This window comes from Crotalus tigris, unplaced genomic scaffold (assembly GCF_016545835.1).
Source record: "Crotalus tigris isolate CLP2741 ecotype Arizona unplaced genomic scaffold, ASM1654583v1 scf7180000024384.25900115:4084858, whole genome shotgun sequence".
Taxonomy (NCBI): Eukaryota; Metazoa; Chordata; class Lepidosauria; order Squamata; family Viperidae; genus Crotalus; species Crotalus tigris.
Window position 1 is genome coordinate 2,432,360 of NW_024100554.1, and position 22,141 is coordinate 2,454,500.

Sequence of the window (22,141 nt, forward strand, 5' to 3'; positions counted from 1 at the left end):
AGCTTATTATAACATTTATATCCCATTATTTTAAGTGCTCATGGCTCAAAGGAAAATTTAGAGGTCATTGTTAGAAGCAATCATGTAAAAATCATTATATATAATATCTTCTTAGCAATTTAAGTTCAGAACGCTTCAAATAGCGTCACGCTGAATTTCAATATCAATTTTTAAATAAAATATAAAAAACTGAAAACACATGGTATATTAAAGAAAATTACATTTATTGTAAACAAATATAAAGTACATAAGAAATCTTGTGCAAAATCTTAAGTAGTCACAAAATAGATATTACAATACTCTCTATAATTTTATATTTATTCAGTATAGTAAGAGAATTGAAAAAATGATGGCAAAATCATTGTATACACATCTAGGACTGATGACTTGACTTTCTTTGCTTCATAAGCAATCCACCATTTTCCAATTTTATGTCATTTTAAAATATATCTATAACATATAAAGGCCAATCATACTTCTATTGTAATCTATTTTAGAGAAATTTCAGGAAGTAACATAGCACACTGCTTATGTTCTTCCTGGAGAATAAAGCTTTGTTCTTAAATTATCCTTTAAACAAAGTGCACTGTATCAAGGTTTCAATGATATAGAAATTTAAATGTATAAAAGAAACACACAATTTAAACACACAAGTAACAAAATATACTGAAGTACAGCTAATAGTACTAACTGTGATGCTTTCAAAGTAGTAAAAATTTGCCTTTAGAATAATCCAGCCATATGATACTTTTCTCAATGATATACTTAAGTTATACAGAATTGCTAAATTAGCCATACTTTATATACCAGGAAATGAAGATACATACACTTAATCTCAGGAAGTTGGTAACCATATTTCCATCATCATTCACAACTGAGAAAAGACCAAGTATATCTACTTAAAAGTTTCAGCATTCTAGTATTACTGAAATTTATCCCTGATTCTGTACCATAAACTGAGATTCTGCATTTTGTTTGCAACAGTGTTGAAAACATTCCCACATCCTAATGTCTGCATCTCTCTCTAGTTTATACCCAGCTACAGACGACACAAGAATAACTCTTTCCAGAACTGGCATTGACATTTCCGTGTCATCTTTCTTCAAGCACTCCAAGCACAAAAATGCCTGCTATCCTATACATTACACCCAAGGCATACAGGTAGCCATTGCCTCTGTTTCAATGCTATGCCAATCTGATATTGTAAAACCACAGACTTATTCTGCAAGGTTTTTTCACATTACCATTGGTACCTAGTCGTACACTGAAAAAAAAAAAAAAGCTAAACAGCCTCTTTAGACAAAGTTATTTCATTGATCAGTCCCAGAAGTATGTGGTGTAACAATATCATTTAGCTTGCTCACTTCCATCTGCCAGTTTGGTAATTTTTTGGCTGACAAATGGCGACGTGCATGTTTTGTTAAATGGTCACTCCTCATGAATCGTCGACTGCACATCGGGCAGGCAAATTTTTTCTCTCCTGTATGTGTTCTGCGATGGCGAGATAGTTCGTCAGAACGGGCAAATCTTCTCTCACAGCCTTTCCAACTGCAGCTGAATGGCTTTTCTCCTAAAATACAAAATGAAGAATTAAGGCACAAGTGGGTTTTTTATTATTAGCAAGGGACAGACCTTTATTAATACCAGAGAATAAATAAAATAGAAAAAAGTTTGAAAAGTAATAATGGTAGTCATATCACAACCCAAGCAAAATATTATGTGCCATCTACTGCATTCTTATAGTTCCATATAATCAAAATATAAATTATAATTCATGTCTCCAAGTTAGACCTTCTGATCTTCTTTAAGTTAAATTATATTTTAGTAACAATCTGTGAAGGTTGACATTAGCGGTTTTATTCTGAGCAAAAGAAATCTAACTTTCAAATTATAAATCTGACATGCTCCTTATCTATAAGTGATACTTTCCTTCCTTGTTACCAGTTTCTCATAAAAACATATAGACCAAAACATTTGGAAACAGTTGCATAGGTGAATAACAGCAAATCTCCCCATCGTGTTAATTTAGAATAGGGATGTCAAACTCAATTTCATTGAGGGCCGCATCAGCATTGCGGTCACCCTCAGGGGGCTGGGTGGGTGCGGCCTACTGGGTGGGTGCGGATGGAGTGGGTGTGGCCAGCTCTACATCATTCGCGTCAAGGGTGCCTATGGGGGCGTGGAGTAGGATAGATCTGACCATCTCTGGCAGAAGGCGGTGGGACCAGGGCAAGTGCCAAGGCATGGTCCCCTGGAGGAGTCTCACTGTTCCTCTCAGGCCATGGGGGAGGGGCTTATGGAGCTAAGACTGAATGCATTTCAGCATAGATGGCCACCACAAAATTATACGTTGGCTCCTGGCTGGCCTGGGCCAGAGCCAAGGCAGCGGGGGGCCGTTCCCTCACTGTTTCCAGGATGGCTTCGCGGGCCACATGAAACCACTTCGTGGACCGCATCCAGCCCCCGGGCCTTGTGTTTGACATGTCTGATTTAGAATTTTTCACACTGGACAACTCCATAGCTTACCTGTATGTGTTCTAACATGTGCCTTTAAATGGGAGCTTTTAAAATATGTTTTTCCACAGCCCAGATAATTACAAATATGGCTTCTTGTTCTGAGAGAGTCAACAGATGGAGTGATCTTTGTGGCAGGAGGGGCCAAACCTGGAGCAGGAGCAATAGGGGATAGTCTGGTGCTGTGAGGACTGGTCACTGGAGCCTTGGCATTCTGTACAACAGTCTGTGGCACTACAAACATAACTGCTGGTTTGGGAACTTGAGTTCCCATGAAGACCATTGGATGACAAAGGTTTGATGGCAATTGACCACAAGGAGTGTTAGATACTATTGCTGTCACAAGCGAGTTGTTACCAGAGAATGGAACCATCTGGCAAACCAATGGCATAGAAGAGACTCCTCCTACTTGCAAAGAAGATGGAGGGGCTACTTTTGGAGGCCAAGGGACAGAAGGAGAGGTATCAAGTACAGTCTGCTGGAAAGGCACTGGGCTCACAGCCTGTAATGGACTTTTGGATTCTTGTATGGTTGTCGGCTTATCTTCAGAAAATGCAGTATTCAGCAATATGCTTTTACAAGATAAATGTTGTTTTTCTTCTGTATTGTCTTCTGAATGTGATTTTGTATTGCCATTCTGGTTTGCTTCCCCCATGTTATCATCATTCTTCCTAACATAGTCTGTTCTTGCTGAACAGGTTATGCTACTGCAAAGCTGAGCATCTGCTGTATGGCGAATGACACTGGTTGCCTGAGCTCTCAATATTCTTGGCACTGGAACATTCTGGGTCTCTTTAGGAGATACTGTAAAGACTTGATCAGAAAGGTCCGGACATGGCTTGTTCTGTACACAAGGGGGCGCTGATGTTGTTGCTGGATGAACTGCTTGAGACATTTCAAGGTCAGCAGAAGGGCTGTAGGGTGGAGTTAAACACTGAAAAAAACAAAGCAAAGAGTAGTGAGCTATTTATGAGGACTTGGATTTCTGCAGATTTTAGCTTTTATCTGAGAGATGTTTATCTTAGAATAAGTGGCAACAAACTAAGCAGAGCACAACACTAAGCTGTAAATTAGTAATTTATAACAGAATAAAACTTACAAAAGCCGGTATTGTACGAAAATCAGCAGGAGGTAGCAAGTTGTCTTCAAATTCCTCAGATGTATCTGAAGCTGGTGTCATTGGCCTCCGTTCAGCATACTTTTTGAAGTCTGATTTCCAACTGCAGCTCATGGACATGAGAGCTTCCACTGCTTCAAAAGCACTCTTTTCATTGGTATAGTTCCAATAACACTTCCTGAGGCACTGCTTTTTAGCTATCATTTCCATTCCTTCTTCCTAAGGGGGGGGGAGGAAACGCAACAGTTTTCAGTTATTAAGTAACACATAAAGGTGTTGATCAGCTAAACTGATTAAAAATGCAAAACCTACCAAAAAGTCACAAAAATAAAATATAAGGAACAACACTAAGTTCCAGTCCAAATTTACTTTTTCTATCCTTAAGATTTATTTTAGGATGTACAAACATAGTAATCATAACGTAACAATTATCTCTCTACTTTCTTTAAAATCAATACAATCAGGAAGTCAAATAAATCTCTTTGATTGCAAAATATTTAGAAGCTCAATTACCAAGGCTGTTAAGTTAAAGTTCAACCAAGTAAGCCATTGGACCAAAAATCCTATGTTTAAACACATCAGTGTTGGCCCCAGGTTTTGTTGTTTTTCAGCTATGATGTACACATGAAAATATGAATGCTTCTCCATCTTACCAGAGATACTTTAGCAAGGTTCAATTCATAGATGAGAAAGACTGTACATAAACTAAACATACAGGTTGGGTTTCTATAATATCTTAGTGGTTGATTACTTTTGTGATTCAGTATATTCTCTAACTACAGCCAGTGTACAGTGGCAACCTTGGCAGTCAAATTAATTTCCTAAATCATGGTTTAATTAACCATTGGACAAGCACCTCATACAACCACTAACTGGTTAGTCACTAACCCCGGGGTGTCAAACTGCCAGCCCTCAGGCCACATGGAAGCCGCGCCCATCCCATTGCCAGCAATGGCAAAACCGGTCCGACACGTTGCGCGATGTCACGAATTTGACATGCCCGCACTAACCAATTAGATTCATGCAACAGTGCCAAATTTAGCCAACCACATTATTCTATTTCTACAACATATGCAACTTAGCTAAGTTCACATACCCTGGTCAAAATGGAATATGCCTAACTTAGCTTCAGCTTAGTTTAATATGAGAATCCTGCACTGTTTAGGGCCCATCTTGGTTGTTTTGCTCTGGGTCCTAGTATGTCCCTAAGAGCCATGCTTTCTTCTCCATGTGAACAACTGCCCTATGGAAGAGCCCTTGACTTTTCACAAGCAATTAAAGACTTGGTTGTACCCTTGGACCAGAATGCTAAGTGAACCACACTGGCTGACTTGTTTGATCATGGTTTATAGTTTTGTTACTGCGTGTGAATATGAATGTTTTGAGACCCTGGGTATTTGTAACATTTTCAGTTACTTTAACGAATTGTATTCAGTTGTGATTTGGTCTTATTTTTCTGTATGCTACCTAGAGGCAGTGCTGTCAGATAAGCAACCATACAAATTGCTTAAATAAACGCAACATAACGTTCAATTTTTTGCTACCCTCAAGTGGTGGTTTAAATGTTTGCAGTCCCACACTGTAGTTCTACTACTGTTTATGCTGTAGGTTATCATTGGATTGTGGCTTATTCAACGCCACGTTTCTCTACGTGCAAAAGTGGCCACGTTTTGTATTTGGTTTGTCTTAAAGCAGTGTATCTCAACATTGGCAAATCTAGGAATTGAAGTCCACACATCTTAAAGTTGCTGCAGTTGATAAATAATGTTTTAAACGCAACCAGGATTTCATTTGTAGTATCTGTAGACCGCTTTCCTTTCCAGGAAGTGAAAAAACGTACATAATCAGAATTCTTCCGAAAGTGGTTTTGTTTCCCCGAGACAGAGCGACTCCGACGCCCGGCTTCTGCAAATTTTCAGCGCCTACGCGACAGAAAGGCTATTTTCACCTTGGAAACTCCGGGGGGAACCAGGTTGCCAGCCAGCAGAGGCCGCTCAGCAAGTCAGGCTACGGGGGAAAATCGAGGCCAGGGAGTTCCTCGCTGGCAGCCGGATCTTGGAAGCGAGCCACGTTCACCTCAGAACGCCTCCGACGTGACTCACCCGTCCCTCCAAACAGCTCGCCCCCTCCTTCCAGGGCGGCCCCCGTCCTTCTCCCATTGGCTCCTCGAGGCAGGCAGCACGGGCTGTGATTGGTTGGCCCCGCCCGAAAAAGTGGGTGGAGACATGTGAACAAAGCGTGATCGGGGGCTGCTCCTCGGCGTCGGGGAACGTGAACTGGGCTTTGCCGCGCGGCGACCTTTCACCCACTTCTGTGCGGCCTCTTCTCTCCTCTTCCCCTCCCCCCCACTGCTATCAGCAGGTCGCTCCCACGCCTGGAGGCAAAGCCGGGTGGGCGGGCTGGCGGGCTCGCCGGAGCAGGGCGGCATCCCGCCTTTTCCGAGAAAGGCTCCAATACCAGGGCGCGGCGCGACCGGCAGACCTTGGCCTCTGAAGCCCCGCCGCCCACCTTCTTCCCGCGCCAGCCTGATTGGCTCCACAGCCGCAGGGTGGCCCCATTTACAGCGCGGGGAAGGCGCTTCAAGAGGCGCTGGACGGTTGAAGTTGTCTGCTCGCCTCGCTGCAGGAGCGCAGGGCCCCACGGCTGCTGGGGGGGGCGGGCGGAAGGGGCCGCTCTGGGGGCGAACATTCCCGCCAAGGCCGGTCACAAGAAGAGGCGGAAATGCGAGGGAAGAGAAGTTCTTAGCCAGGCGTTGGGTTCCCTGCCTCCCGCCCTTCCCCCCATCACGACCCCCGCTGGCCTGGACCGCCCCCCCTCCGGAGGCGTCTATGCTATCCAGGAGTGGCGCTTCCTGACCCGTTTCGACTTCCCAGTCTAGAGCGAGAGTCGCCCTCGGCTTTCCCCTCTTGCTTTCTGGTTTCCCGCTTGGACTCGGCACCCGCAATGACTTCACGGCCCTTTCCTCCCTTTCACCGAGGCTGCTTTCAGCAACTGTACACCCTTTCCCAGCGCCGTCTCTGCCCGCCTTCACTTCCCGGAGTAGCCCTTCCAGCTACCATCGTGTCTCGCCCCCCCTCCCCCAATTCCTTAAATTAGCTAACCTCTCAGCTAAGCGCCTTCCCCTTCTTCCCATCCTCGTCCCTCAGAGTGTCCCGCCCCGTCAAACCCTAACTGCCCTCCAGCGCAAGATACCGATTTCCCTCATGCCTTCCAAGGACTCCCCATTGACCCCTTGGAGGCTCCCTGTTTTCCCAAACCCGCAATTTCTAGCAAAGTTTGCTTGTCAGTCCGTTGCCAATTCCAATAGGTTACCTAGCAACGTTTGTGCTCCTTTCCATTGCACCCCATTTTGCGGCCCGCTCACCTTCGTCCAAAATCGATCACTTTTAATAGTCGCGCGTTCATCCTGGAGCTCTGACCCCGCAGACTCTCCAACAGGGTTCTGGCATGCATGCCGCCTCCCTCTCCCCTTCGAGGGGCAGCTCACGCTCCCTGCCCCCCCCCAGACGTCGTTTCCTTTTACACGCCTCGCACGGAAGCATATATAGCCTCTTTCTGAATTGCTTTCCTGAGCAGATTTAGCTTTTTCCATCTCTTTCCGCACCCAGGACAAGATTTTCCCATGAGGGCTTATTTATCTTGCCTCGATAAGCGATTATTTTCCCCCGAGCTGTCTAGATCTGTACTTACGGTGTGCTGGAAAGCGGACTCTCCAAAATTTAGCATGACTCTGATGGCAAGCCTGCAGCGTTAGGCGGTGGACGGATGCTAAAAGGGCAGGCTGCAGTTGTTGACAAGCACCGTCCCCCTCCCCGCCTCAGGCACTCTGCTTGGCGTTGCCTTTATTTTTCTCTTTTTGTTCGCGGGCAGCTCCCCATTCAGGTAGTGTCTCCCCAGCTTAGCGTAGACGAAGGCGGGCGCAGACCCGGCCAATCGCCTTCAAAGGTGTGTGAAGCTCGGACCAATCGGCGAGCGGCGGTCACGCGTGATCAGCGGCTGCCCGGCAGCGTGGAGAAGGAGTCATTCCTGCGTGTACAGAAACCGGTAGCGTGTCCCAGCGCAGCTCTTGGGTAAGTCCCTCTTGTTGGCTGAGTCAGTGTCACGTCCCATCCCACCCCGTCTCTTCCTTCTCCGGGTTCCTGTGGGAGAAGCGAAGTGGGCAGGGAAGATCGTTTGCTTAATAACTAAAGAGCCATGCTGGGTCTCTTCAGGAAGGTATCTACATAAAGACGCCCATCATGTCGGAAAAAATCTTTTATTGAGTGCAGTTTTAAAGCGCTACTTCTAGGGCTGGGGGGGGGGACGGGGAAGACAATATCTTGTGCCATCTCAAAAGTGCTGCACGCTGAAGCTTAAGTACATCAAGTTTTCATTGGCCAAAATAAATTAACTTTTGTGCATAAGATTCTCCCAGAAGTCTCCAGCTATTAGTGGTGGATTTTTTTAAGGAAGGGTGTGCTGTTTGTTAAAAAAACATGGATATGAAATTGGTAATTTTGTGCAATGATGATAGGATGGGAGAAATGGATAGAAGGTAGGGGGTTAGGTATTCAGTTCTGGGCCATTCTCTTTTTCTATGTCTAGAGTGGTCTTTTTTCCAGAGGAAAAAAGTGTGGAGGGAGGATTGGTCTGGTGAAAAGAAATGTTACTGTATAGGACAACTTGATAAGGTGTAGTAAAGGCCATTGTAGGGCTTTCATAAAGCAATTGTAAAAATGTAATATAGCAACAGAGAGTACAGTTAGTCTTATTTATTGATTTGTATTTACATCCCATCTTTCTTCCAGGCACTGAAGGCAATACCTAGCTAGCATTACCTTATGTCATTACCTCATTCATATCTCTGCTTGTTTCTCTTGTGTGGAATCCATTGGGAATAACTCCTGCCTGTGTTGAATACTTTGGATTATATTACTTAAATTATAGGAGTTACTTTTTTGTTACTCACTTTGATAGAGCCCATTAGGTTTCTCATTTGATCATAACTACATCACCCCTTTTCTGACATTGTACAAAATCAAACAGCATGGACCTGTATTACCCTTTTTTTATGCATCCTCCACTCCTGGTTTCTGAATTGCAGTCCAGAGCCCACTGCCATCTGCCTAATTAATCTTTTTATATCACGGCTAACAAGTACCACTTTGCAGGATAATCAAAAGAGCATAGTCGGGGTGGAGATACGTTAGAGGAGAGTAGCAATATCCCTTTAATTGTGAGTGAAAGTAGGTTGAGCACATAAATTTTCATCGCATGATGGGATGCTGCAAGAACTGTAAATTTAGGCACAGGTTATAAATCCCTTCATTCAACACTGTTGTAATTTTGAATGGTCACTGAATAAATAGTCGTAAGTCAAGGACTACCTATGAAGTGTTTTATTTATTGTATTTGTATAGTTGCCCATCTCACATGAAAGAGACTCTGAGCACTTACAAAAATGTTCCTATTTGGACACTAGTGTGGTATTATGACTGTTCTGCCTGGAAGATAATCAGTCTTGGATTTCAAATTAGAAACTTTTAATTCTACATTTTCATTATGCTTTTAGTGAACGCTGTTTTATGTTAGTATATTTTAAAATAAAAGTTGTCAAACATTCATTCACAATTTTTTGAGTATTTCAAGAAGAAGCTGTTAAACTGAATCAATTACTACAATTTCAAAGGGAAAATTGGGGGAAAGTAAACTTATTGTGGCCTCCCCTAATCCATATACACAAATACATCTGTGCACTGGCAATAATTTTCTCCAGCAAAAAATATTTATATTTAAGTCACTAGCAGGGAGTAGATATAGCTAAAACATGCCATTTTAGTGGCAAATGGGAAGAAGTGAGAAGATACTTTCTCATACTTGGCTAGTGTTCTGAGGAATAAATGAAGACAGATGATGGCAATGGGAATTTTTTTCCCTAGTGATGGTAGGGATAACAATGCCATGTTTGGAACCTTATAAATATCTACACCTGTTCTATTATAGCCAAAGTAAGAATGGCATTTTGTATTTAACAGACACCTTTTAAAAATGTAAAGTTATAGGGAATGAACAGAGGAATAGGCTGATAATTATGGGATTTGAAGAAAAATTAATGAGACTAAAACCCTTTATTAATGTAAGTGGGATACTTTCTGCCAGTACAAGGAATGATTTCAAGAAATGGTTTCACTATGAATTAAACTCTTCCCCTCCATCAAGGGCCCCTGATAATTATAAAGGCCTTATACCCGTGATTACTAATTATTTTTCATATTTACAGATGAAAACTGAGCTGCTAGTAACTGATTGGGAAAAGTGCTATGGATTTGTGGTAAATAGTGCAAGCAAAGCAGAAATCTACGTTCTAGAAGGATTCTGCATTGATTTGTTAGGAAAGCATAATTATGCTGGTACAGTACATTCACCCTCAAATAAAATGATTTATGTAAAACGTGCTTAGCTTGAACAAAACATTGGGTGAGATAGAAAAGCAATGAGTTCCTTCAGAGCAATGTTGCTTGAAATAATTGTTTTTCAGGAGCATGAAACTGATCATTTCAAGCAGGGTCAATCAGATGGGGCAAAATTTAGTCTTTTTCCTTCTGATGATCTTGAGAGTATTTTGAGAGGTACTAGAAAGCTGTAAACTATTTCTTCCCAGTGGCTCTGTGTTAAATCTCTGGTTTTACATAATCAGCAATGGTAAATATTAGCAGTATGTTCCCTGCTATGCACTTTACAACCTGACCAGTTGGTAAGCTGAAATGAGTGAGGCTTGCTGTGATGATTCATATTCTACTTTTTGTGGGTCAGCAAATAGGGCAAGAATAAGTGGGAGATCTTCCCTTCTGTTTATTAATACACGACCATGAAATTCTTTCTTGTTCATACTTGCTCAGTATTGAATGTCACTTTTCAAAGCTTAGCAAGAACACTACAGCAGGATCTTGTGACATTATCCATGATTTTTTACCTTGTTAAGGCTGGAAAAAAATTGCTCTTATAGTATGAGCTCTGAACTCTCTCGTGAAAGGTGGGAATGTGAAGCGCTGTTCTTCTGTCCTGAGCATGTTCATTGGCAGGAGAGAAAAGCAGTCTAACCACCCAGTTCTCTTCCTTAGGTTGTTTTAATATCTATGTGAAATCCATGGAATAGGTCATCCAGCAGTGTGAGGTGAAGTATCAGTTTGTCACTGGTATCCAGTTGTATACTGCCACCTACGTAGACCTGGCCGTCGACGTAACAAAGATTGTTATATTTTCCTGGAAGCTGTAAGGAACTGATGGGACATAACCAGCTTAAATTATCTTAGCTGGATGGATTACAATTCATACAGCTATATCTGGAACAACTTTCTTTTTGGCTTCAGTATCGGCTCTGGATGGGATTGAATTTTACAAGAGGTGAGTTGCTGTAGCTGTAACTCATAGCTGTTTCTGGCAGCAGATGAAGGTCCTGGCCAAAAGACCACTTGCTAGGTTTTGGTTCTTATGCCAGTTGCAGTCCTTTCCAGACCAGAAACCTCTGATAGTATGACTCACTCTCAGCACACACTTTTTACTCTTAATGTATTGTCCCAAAGGCAACTGGACTTGGGGCAAACTGAATGATTGAAAACCTCTGTAGACATACATATGTCCTAATGTATTGGTTGGCTGCCTTTGAAGATGACACAGAAATTACAGCTGGTCCTAAATGCAGTAATTCAGATCAGTGTAACTATTTTAATAGCAATACAATAGAACTGTAGTTGCTGCATTGGCTGATAATAGGTTTTTGAATCCAATTTAAAGTGTGTTAAAACACTTTATGGCTTGACTTCTGGATACTTTTGAAGCTGTTTTCTTCAAACTGAATCCCTCTACCCACTCCCAACCTGAAGAGAGATAAAAGGGTAATAAACCCAAAGATGGACTTTTTCTGCCTTAACCATCAGTTTTTGGACATCTTACCATCCCTGTGCACAAGAATCCTCCCTCTATTAACTCCCCGGAAAGCTGTGGAAACAATATTATTTCTTGGTTCATAAAGATTCCTTCTTCTGAGAAAGGAGCTGACTTTGACTGTGTGTAACAGCACTTTAAAATGTCTATCTGGCTTTCTGTAAAATCAGCTGTCTTTTCTCGTGCACTTCCTCATATTGCAGGGCTACCCTGTATCAGGCAAGTGAGACTATAACTGTTTTTAGACTGATTTTTGTCCATTATTTTTCTAGGCACAATTTCCTGAGCAACCTTTGAAAATGCTAAGTTGGAGTGTGGCATTTTATTGCTGCCTGCAAAATTTGATGAATTCAGTTTTGTTTGCAGAATAAACAATACCATCAACATTTTAGCCAACTGGCATTCAAACCTATCAGATATTAATGAAGATGTGATAAAAATGTGAACTCACTGTGCAGTGCCAAGATCAACATGTGCACAGAAGTAGGGGCTGTTATAAAAAAAGAGAAAAAGAGAAGTGGAAATATTTAAATAGGGTTATGTAGGTGAAAAGCCAGGAGTCCTGTTTTTGATCCTTATTTTTATTTTTCAGCATTGTCTGTGGTATCATCAGTTTCCTAATCTTCTAAGAGAAATAAACAATGATGTACCTTTATTAATACTGAAAAATACTGTACTAATAAGAATTTTAAGTATCACATATAATTATGTTTTGTATTATGTCTCCAGTTTAACTATTATTAGCTTTTTTGAGTACCAGTGTTGAAAATATACTAGATAACCTATGACCCATTGGATCATCATGCCGAAGATATTTCCTTACCAGATTCCTCAATCATGTTTGTATCAGGTCTTCAACTTATCTGTGCCTTCAATGCCTTCAACAATGGCAGAGCTTCTTAGATACTGCCTTCACTGGAAAAGTTGGGATGCAGTCAAGATGGATGTGCTTTGAAAATAAGCCATGTTCAACTGTGTCGCACAGTCAAACATCAGGAGTTGGCCAAAGGAATTGTTTTATGATGTTTTGTATTAGGTCATAAAATGTTTTATGATAATTTTATGCCAATTTTTATATAAATTTGCCAAATTTCAATTCCATGGGAGTCATGGATTTTGGATTTCAGATGCATTCTATAAGTTAGCCCATTTTGAGGTACCTTGATTCAAAGACTTTTGTCATATGATGCACTATTTCATCCAGTTAAAGGTTACAGGAACAAGAGTTTTAGTAGTATGTAAAAGATAGATACGGTAAATGAAGGAACAAAAGAAGTCGAGAAATATTCATGATGCCTATGGACAGCAGACACCAGCAAGACCACCAGGCTTTCTGCATCACTTGAGTATAAGCTAGCATGCTGCGAAGCAAAGTGCCATTATTAGTACCATGATTACAAATATAGCAATAATTATTACCATCATTATTTACAAATGATGGAGACTATTGATATGTTTTTAAATGATCACTAGTTTCAGTCCATACATCCGTCTCTAGAAAAAAGGTAAGTTAGTTGTAATATCCTGTGGAGATAAAAGGGACAACAATAAGATCCCTGCTAGACGTGGTATATTCCCATATAATGAAACATTCTGAGTCCCATAGTGTTTTAAAAATTATTATTAAATTTATATCCTTTTATTTTGTGCATCTCAAGATGGCATGTATAGTGCACCCATTTCCTCTTTCTCCCACAACAACAACCCTGTGAAGTAGATTGAGCTGAGAGCCTGACTGGTCCAAAAACATCCAGCTAACATTTATGTTTAACGCAGAACTAGAGCCTGTGGTCTCCAAGTTTCTAGTCCAATGCTTTAATCACTGCACCATATTGGCATTCTTTGATCAACTGGATGAATTTGGGAACATTGTGGTCTTGGATGGATGGAAAAAGCATCTTTCAACTGTCATTTCCCAACAACCAATGTATAAACAGGCATGCTACTTATGATTAAAATGATATTAAATGTCCATTGTTACTGCACTGTGTGAAAATGTATGCCCTTCTGTTGGCTCTAAATCTTTGATTATTTAGCATAGTAGATTATCTTAACAGTATTTCTAAGAGATTTTTAAAAATTATCTGTATTCATGTTGTCTATGCCGTTCATGATGATTTTTATACCTCTCTTATGTTTTTCTTTATGGTCCTTCATTTTAATGTGAAGAACCCCAGTTATAGTTTCACCTCAAATCTGACCTGCTCCAGGCCTTTAATAATTTTGGTTTCCCTGATTTTTCACCTTTTCCAACTTGGTAATATTCTTCTAAGGTGTAATGGCAAAAATTGTACATAAACTTCCAGATGGTCTTATCTTATTTTTATATTAGTGTGTTCTGTTTTCTGTTTCCTTCTTACTTATTCCAAGCATAGAATTTGCTTTTTATAGCAGTTGCACACTAGAGTCACATTTCCATCAAATCATACACTGTAATTCCTTTTCCTAGTTTGTCATTATTGAGTAAGTCTCCTAATTTTTGTGTGCAGTGTTTGTACCATCACGGTTTCTTTTAATTTAATAGTGAATTATATTTTTCATTTTGAAATCTATTAATCCATTTTGAAGAGACTCTTTGGAGCACTCCACAAATAGTGGCCTTCAGCCTGCTGTCCACAACAAGCATGTGAAATAGCCAGAGCCTACTGGTGCACACAGCTATGACCCTGGACTCCCAACTTTCTCTAAAATCAATCTGCATCCCTCAGTTGTAGGGGTAGACCAGTCTAATAGGCTCTATAGAATCCCATTGAAATCAGGATGCAATCTGACATTTCCTGTGGTGCATCTCCCGTGAAAGCTGTAAGAGACCTAAATCTTAAGGGTCCACATGAAGTGCAGCTAAATGAAATTACAGAAAAAATAGCTGTTGTTACTCTTAATGAGCAACATAAAAATGCAGAAATTCTCAGTATCTTAACAATAATCCACCTTTTCTATATTTATTCCGTTCTTCTCAAAACCTAAATAAAATATACCCAGATAAATCTTTTTATTGATTATCATTAGCTAACTGTATTAGTCCCTTATTTATGGCCTGTGTAAACATTTATGTACATTTCTCTCTTAGGTGCAAAATGCATTTTCTTTATGTGTATAATTGTAGAAGAAGAACAGGCAGAGCTGAGGGATGGAGTTAAATGTGTCATCAGTTTAAGAGTCCTTATGTTGCCACAAACGTTCTCTGCCAGACTCCCTTAAATTCCGTTCACTCTTATTTGGCCAATTCAGATTTGAACTTTAGTTGAATAGATTCTTGTGCATAGGCTTGAAATAATAAATCTTTTATGTGCAACTATGCAAAACAATAAAGCTACCAAGCAAATTGTTAAAGATCCATGAATCAACCAATAGGAAAGGAGGATTTTTTATTTTCATGTGGCAACTGTAAGGTTAGATTACAAGAATTAAGTCATGTAGTTAGGTAAACAAGATTTCATATCCCAGGGACATGATGCAGCTAAAATGTAAGTGATAATATAGCTTGATAATACAGGAATATATACAATTTTCAACCATTATTGAAAATCTGTATTGTGTTGATTATAAGCAGGGCTTTTTTTCTCATAGAACGCCCAGAATGGAGTCCCGGCACCTTTTTTGGATGAAACCTTGTAGAGTATGTAAGGCGGGTTGTATGACGTATGTGAGTTCCGGCACTTTTTTTTTTTTTTTTTAGAAAAAAAAGCACTGATTATAAGTATTTCTTTGCCTCTAAGCTCAAACTGATTCCTGACAGATTAGTTTTTTTAAAATAAAAATGTGAAAGATGAGTAGGACAATGGGATAACTCACCAAATCTTACAATGGTTATATACATTCTACATTGCTGACATTACAAAACACTGGCTTTTTATTTTAACCACAGGTTTCAAGTGCTTTGAGTCAATGGCCTATTTGGAATTTTAAGAGTATGTTATGAGCGATCTAAAGCGATCACACCTTCCATGTCAAGTCATCGCCAAATATCCATTGACCAGAAGGGAAGTGCTGGATGGTGTAGCCGCCCACCATTTGCTCTTCTAAGAAGGCTTCTGTGCTCTATTGAGACATACATGTTATACTTGAGGCTAATGTTTTGCTTTGACAGCATACTAAATTTCTACTCATTTTTCTATTAGAAGAGTCTTTAAGAAATAAATGGGTCAGGGAGTTTGACAGGTGCCAATAATGGACACATTGTTATCCTCCGGGAGGAGAGGGGAAAAAGACAAGACCACAAAAATGAAACAACTTTTATCTACCCTCCTATAGTAGTACTAAATCTTAATGGACTCAGGTTCCTTTTAAGAAGACATAAATAGTATTAAATTGTGAACTTAAACTGATCAGATAAAAGAGGCATAAAAGTTTTATAATAAGCTAAAAAAACCATACATAAATGGAATTGCAAACCCAGAGGAAAATGGTAACTTAAGCTTCATCCAAACAAATGACTCAACAATTCAGAAATGTAACTCAACTCAGATTTCTAATAAACCATTCGGCAATTCAAATAAGCATACATGGGAACCCACTTCCCTACTGTTATGCACCCCAGTAATGGTAGGGGCTACTTTGGGCTGTTGTTAGGATGCCCTGTCTTCTTCAGTTGCTCATAACTTCCCTCTGTGCAGTATGGCCATTTTGACTTTCACAGTAGAAAAGATCAGACACTTAAGTATCTGCCTATGTAATGCCTGCCCTGTGCTTTGCAAAGTGTTGACAAGCATCCTGTAAAATCCTCATCTGCATGTGGACTCTCATAGCAAACATTAACTCCCCCATCAGTTTTTTTCAGTGAGACAGATGAATGTGGAAGAATAATGACTAAATGAGGGGATTAAAGTGGTAGAAAAGAATTACAGCAACAAAGAAGAGGCAGAAAAGATAAGAGAATGAGGCAGATAAATGAGTGAGACAGGTGAACCGAGCGTTGAGAGAGTGTGAGAAACAGATGGAGCAAGAGCGGGAGAGTAATTGCAGATCATCCACAAGGTGGGCCAGGATTTTCCAGTAAAGTGGCAGAGGAAAGCCTTTCCTGCATTACTAGGAGACACACACACACCACATACACACTATGTAGATCAGGATCTGTGGGACAGCTAAAGCCAAAGGTATAGCTGTGTGTCAAAACTGGTCTCTTTCCACAGTCCCAGCTACTCAGGTGGGTAGATACATTTTTTTTCTGAGGGAAGGAAACCCACTAGTTGCTGCACTTTACACAACAATGTGTTATATTTGTGGTTTATATGTTGTTTAATGCTGCTTTAATTTTATATGCTGCTGTTTTGAACTGCTAGCCATTAAAGCTAAATGTATAACTTACTGTGCTGCTCCTCTGTCTCTTAGTGCGGCAGCCTAGAGGCCATCTATCGGGACAAATACAGAACAGAACAGAATTAACAGAGTTGAAAGGGATCTTGGAGAAATTGATTAAGTTGTCCAGTTGAGTTTTGAATGTAGAATAGCAGAGTAAGAGCACAGATACATGTTTACAGAAAACTGAGGTCATATGCTTAAATTTTTAAAAAGGTAAGCTATTCCCCCTTGCCCAAAGGAAACCTATTAATATAATTGAAAACCAGTTATTATTGCTAATCTACAATTATTTTAGAAATCTTTCAGTAGTTCTTCATCTACTTTAAATCTACCCGTATGTCCCTCAAAAATTGTGATCTTGATTCTCTTTTCCAAAATTGTTCATTGTCCTGCTTCATCACCTATCAGGTTTAATCTGTTTTATAAATAATGAAGGGGCAAAAGAAGAATGGGACGACAGAGAATGAGATGGCTGGATAGAGTCACTGAAGCAGTAGGTGTGAATTTAAATGGACTCCAGAAGATGGTAGAGGACAGGAAGACCTGGAGGAACATTGTCCATGGGATCGCGACGGGTCGGACACGACTTTGCAATTAACAACAACAATGAATAATGTACTTTTATTTGTGGAACAGTAATTAATGGAGTAATTTAGCCTGTAGAGTGGAATAATAGCTTTTCCTTTTGTAATATGCACACAGCGTTTTGGTTAAAACTATCAGGTTGTCAGCAATAAATTTCTAAGGGTAGCTTATAGTTTAAAAAAGAAGGTTCTGACTTTTGAATAGATTAATAAAATACGACCCCTAGTGGACAGTGGTTGACAATTATGTTAAATCTCATGTGAAACATAGAACCTCAGGTGAAAAAAGCTGGTCTAGTTGGGCCACTGAATAAAGACATATGAAGGGGTTGGAAAATACCGTAGCTGAATGGTTTTCATCTTTCTCTATTACAGAAAGTTCTGTAGTAGAAGAGAAAGTTGTGGCTCATGCCTGAACTGTGAAGTCCTTGATGCTGTATGAGCTTGGTTGTTTTCTAGTGTGAGCTGATCATGTTATCTAGTTTGGTAATGAAACATCTGCAAGAAAATAGCCAAGCTTAGAGAGCACCAAGGACCCCACATTCTATATTGAAATTGCTGTTTTCAGGAAGAAACAGTAATGAAACTTTTACTAATCTAATGTTTCTGGATGTGTGAGCATATTGTAATACCTTTTGTCACTGTTTTGAGAAAATAAACAAACTGAAAATAAATCTTCCAGATCTTGCTGATAGAAATCCAACATTTCTTTCAAATGATACGTAAAAGTTTGATTTTTTTCAAACAATAACTCATAGTATCTACTTGAAAGAGCAGAGTATCCGTTATGCTTCCTGCCCTACCTATTGTTTAAAATAAATACAGTATTGTGAAACAAAAAACGGAAGCCAACATATTATAAAGCAATATCCAACTTCTGACAAAATGCCTCTGGCTGTTAACGTATGTTCCTAGGTATTCCTAAGCACATACATCATTTAAAAAATTTAAGCAAGGATTCACATTTGTGGAAAAATAACCAATACTTATGGAGCAGCAATGTCCAGTCTTGTTGATAGCCTGTTGATAGTGTTTAGTTACAGTTACGATTGCAATAGATATTTAAGCTTTATATTTCCACCCTAGGCCATTTGAGTGATGCCATGGATGTCATGTCCCAGTGTTTGGAGGCTATGAGAATCTGAATGGGGCATAATAGGCTTCAGCCCAATTCAAGCAAGTCTGAGTGGCTTTGAATACTTTGACTTTATAGTAATAAGGACCTTGCATTGTGAGTCTTGGACGAAGTAACACACTGTCTTAGACAAACTCGGGGTACAATCTGGGTGCCCTCCTGGACTAAGGGCTCCTGCTTAAAGAACAGATGGCAGCCCTGGCTAAGAAAGCCTTTGCACAGCTTCAGGTTGTGTGCACGTTGCACCAGTTGCACCAGTTCTTGCACCAGATCAGGAGGTCTTGCTCATTGTTACTCATGCCTTGTGGCCTTCTATCTGGACTACTACAATGCTCTCTACATGGAACTGTCATTGAAGAACTTTCAGAGGCTTCAACTGGTGCAGAATGCAATAGTACAGGTAACAAATAATGCCAGTTGCAGTCTTCCACTCATTTCACCCACTTAAATCCTTAGCTTCAACTATAGCAAAATGCAATGGCACATGTAGTTAATAGTGCTGGTTATTGATGCATGTCTACCATTGTTCCTTGAGCTGCATTGACTGCCAGTAGGCTTCTATGTGCAGTTAAAGGTGTTGGGTGTCACATGTAAAGCTCTTCACGGTATGGGGTCAGGTTATTTAAAGGATTGTCCTTCCCTGGTTGTTTCTACCTATCATATCCCAGTCCAGCAGGATGGGCATTCTCCAAGTCCCGTCTGCTAAGAAATCTAGGGTGGGGGGGCCCCAGAAGACAAGACTTTCTGCCATAGTGTCTGCCTCTGGAACATTCTCCCTCCAGAGATAGGGTAGCCCCCAATCTTCCTGGCCTTTTGCAAGGCCCTAAAAAGCCAATTCTGTGCTCAGGCCTGGGGCCCCAAGTGTGTGAAGGAACCTGCCTCCTGGCTATATGGATAGTGTTCTTGGCTGCATAATTTTAATTTTTGTTTATGAATTTATCCTTGTCTGCTGCCTAGACACATCATGAGATAGATAGCATATATATTTTTAAATAAGTAAACTCCTTCAGTCTAGTCCTACTTTTGAAAAATGACCTTTGACATTCTGGATAAAGGCTGGAACAGTTTTCAAACTAGCAGAAGTTGTGCAGTTCACCATACAATTTTTGCTGCTGCATGCACAAAAGTTATATAGGCAGTCAACCTATAACCATAATTGAGGCCAAAGCTGTGGTTGTAAGTTGAGCCAGTTACCGTATTTTTCCCTGTATAAGATGCTATTTTTTTTCCTGCAAACACCCTATTCAAAAATCCAGTGTGTCTTATACAACTGCAGCATCTTATACACAAAAAAATAATGGTAACCTCTGCAGCCCAGAGCATGCCTGTGTGGGTTCTTTACATGCTGCTGCCATGCTGCCTGGTGCAGGAGGATATCGCTGGCCTGAGATGCCACCTAGATGGGGAGAAAGCCAGCCCGAGATGCTGCCTGGTGCTGGAGGATCACGCTCCCCCAAGGATGCCACGGTCCCACTGAAGCTGCCTTCTATGACCTGTTTTTCACCGGCGCAGCTTGGGCTGAAGCCACAAGAGGCCCTGGGAAGCCACCTCAGTACAGTGATTGACGGCCGAGGGGGTGGGCAGGACTAAACCCGCAAAGTGCCATGATTGGAGGAAGTCGCCTCCCTTGTGTGATGGTACCGAGAAGTACCAGTACCGTAATTGGGGGGGTCTTATACAAGGGTGCGTGTTATAGACGGAAAAATAGTGTGATGTGATATTTTATTTTTATGTCTTTTTTTTGCAGCAGTTGCTAAGAGAATGCAATAATTGTTAAGTGAATATGACAGTTGGTAAGTGAATGCATTGGTTATTATATGAACCCATTTTAGCCAATGAGCATGTTTTGCTGGAAATGGTAATAATGCTAGTTTCCAGAAAAAAACATTGTAAATTAGTCACACGACCACAGGATGCTGCAAATAACTGTAAATGCATGCTGGTTGCCAAGCACCCAAAACGTGATCACATGACCAGGGACGGGCAGACTAAAACCCAGGTCATAAATACTTTTTGGGAGCCCATTGTAATTTTGATTGCCAAATGAGGACTATGTGCACAATCAGCAGGGTGAACATGTTCCTTTGCATTGTTTATGCTGGTTGGCAACATGTCCGTTTTAGTTAATATAAATCATAAGCTCTGCTGTTCTGTTAGAAATCCCTAATCGTTAAGAGTTATCCACTTTCTAATGAGACTATATGATTGTTTAATCAAGTGAATGTGTGGCTTAGTTCAAAACTTTTCATCTTTGTGAGATACCTTGGTTACCGTTGAATGCTGTCTTTTGCACCTGTATATCATATACTTTTACTCCATTTAATATGGATTATCTCTATTTTTTCTATTTCCTTTGACTTATTTTATTCAAGGTTCTGTAAACTTTTCCTTTATCCCTCCTGGTTAAGTGTTTATTAAATATATATACTAGACAATATGCTATATACTAAACATGTTTTATATTTAATTCTTTTCATTATTCTTTCTGTTTGAATCTTTAGAATATACCCCTATTCCTCCTTCTCTTTCTAACATGCTAGGTTATCTAGGTGGAAAGCAAAACCTCCTAGTAACTTCATTACTCATAGTGTTCATAAACTAGAATTTTCCTTTGTACTATCTTGGTATTTTTACGCTGATTATGAACATTACCTGACCATGAACACATGTTAACAGAGGAATTGGGACTGAAACTCAGGTATGTCCTTATCAGAACAAGTACTGTTACTGTATATGGCAGGTTCCCACCAAGAAAATTCTGTCATTTACATGTCTCCTATACTTGATAAATGCAATACCTCTTTTAAATTCAGTTGTTGTTGAGGTTTAGATAGTGACTCCTCAGGTATTAGGAGCAAACTGTTAAAAGGAATATTCAACTATCAACCCCTCCAGCCAGGCCATTTGAGACTTGAGCGTATTTGGCTCTATGGAATAGTGTGTGTGAATGACTGAAAAGGATACCCCCTTTACTGTGCTTCGATATAGATAATATCTACAAAGAGATTTTTTCTGGGTCCTTCCTCTCAGTTTCACTTTAAAAAAATCCACATCCAGAAAAGAAAATGTAGCTTAGTTAATGTCTCCATTTCACCTTATTGGCATATTCATTCAAACTTACTACAGGTTTGCTGAAATCAGTTATCAGAATTCATATGAAATACTGAGCCAAAATTAAAACTATATTATGATTAATATGTGTATAAGCCAGAACATGTAGTACTAATAAAACACAACCATCGCTGGATAAGCTAATAGTTGTAATTTAAGTTTTAACTTCTTTGCATATAACACATTTTCATCTGAAAGATCCTTGTTTATATCATTAGATTTAAAACAAATTTAGATTATATGCTTTGCATATAGATAACCTTCTCAAGAATCTTGTTTTTTCCAGTCAAAAGCATCAAATAGAAGGCATTATAGTATAAAACCTAGGATATGCTCTTACAGATCTACTGCCATTCCATGAACCTATGCTGGAATTCCTTATACTTATTTAACAATTAACAGCCTCTTAATAACAAGTGTTCATGTGGTTAAAGAAAGCTCACTAATGTTGTGATC

General features: G+C 40.1%; 1 protein-coding gene and 1 long non-coding RNA gene across 4 annotated transcripts; one reads left to right on the forward strand and one right to left on the reverse strand.

The window, feature by feature from the left end:
- Window positions 1–202: 202 nt before the first annotated feature.
- On the reverse strand, window positions 203–7,457 carry KLF10 (Kruppel like factor 10). Of its 3 annotated transcripts, none has more exons than XM_039328917.1 (4): window positions 6,996–7,306; window positions 3,614–3,850; window positions 2,527–3,448; window positions 203–1,570 (listed from the first exon to the last, which is right to left on the reverse strand). In XM_039328917.1, the coding sequence occupies exons 1-4, from the start codon at window positions 7,221–7,223 to the stop codon at window positions 1,311–1,313; spliced, it is 1,647 nt and encodes a 548-aa protein (XP_039184851.1). In that variant the 5' UTR covers window positions 7,224–7,306; the 3' UTR covers window positions 203–1,310. The 3 variants fall into 3 exon arrangements, with proteins under 3 accessions (XP_039184851.1, XP_039184853.1, XP_039184854.1); XM_039328919.1 differs by lacking the exon at window positions 6,996–7,306 and adding an exon at window positions 7,322–7,457 and having other exon boundaries at window positions 206–1,570; XM_039328920.1 differs by lacking the exon at window positions 6,996–7,306 and adding an exon at window positions 5,472–6,358 and having other exon boundaries at window positions 206–1,570.
- A 110-nt stretch (window positions 7,458–7,567) lies between these two features.
- Window positions 7,568–18,113, forward strand: LOC120301520. The gene is made up of 3 exons (XR_005554926.1): window positions 7,568–7,701; window positions 10,732–11,014; window positions 12,405–18,113. It is a non-coding gene; the product is annotated as an uncharacterized LOC120301520 (long non-coding RNA).
- The last annotated feature ends 4,028 nt before the right edge of the window (window positions 18,114–22,141 follow it).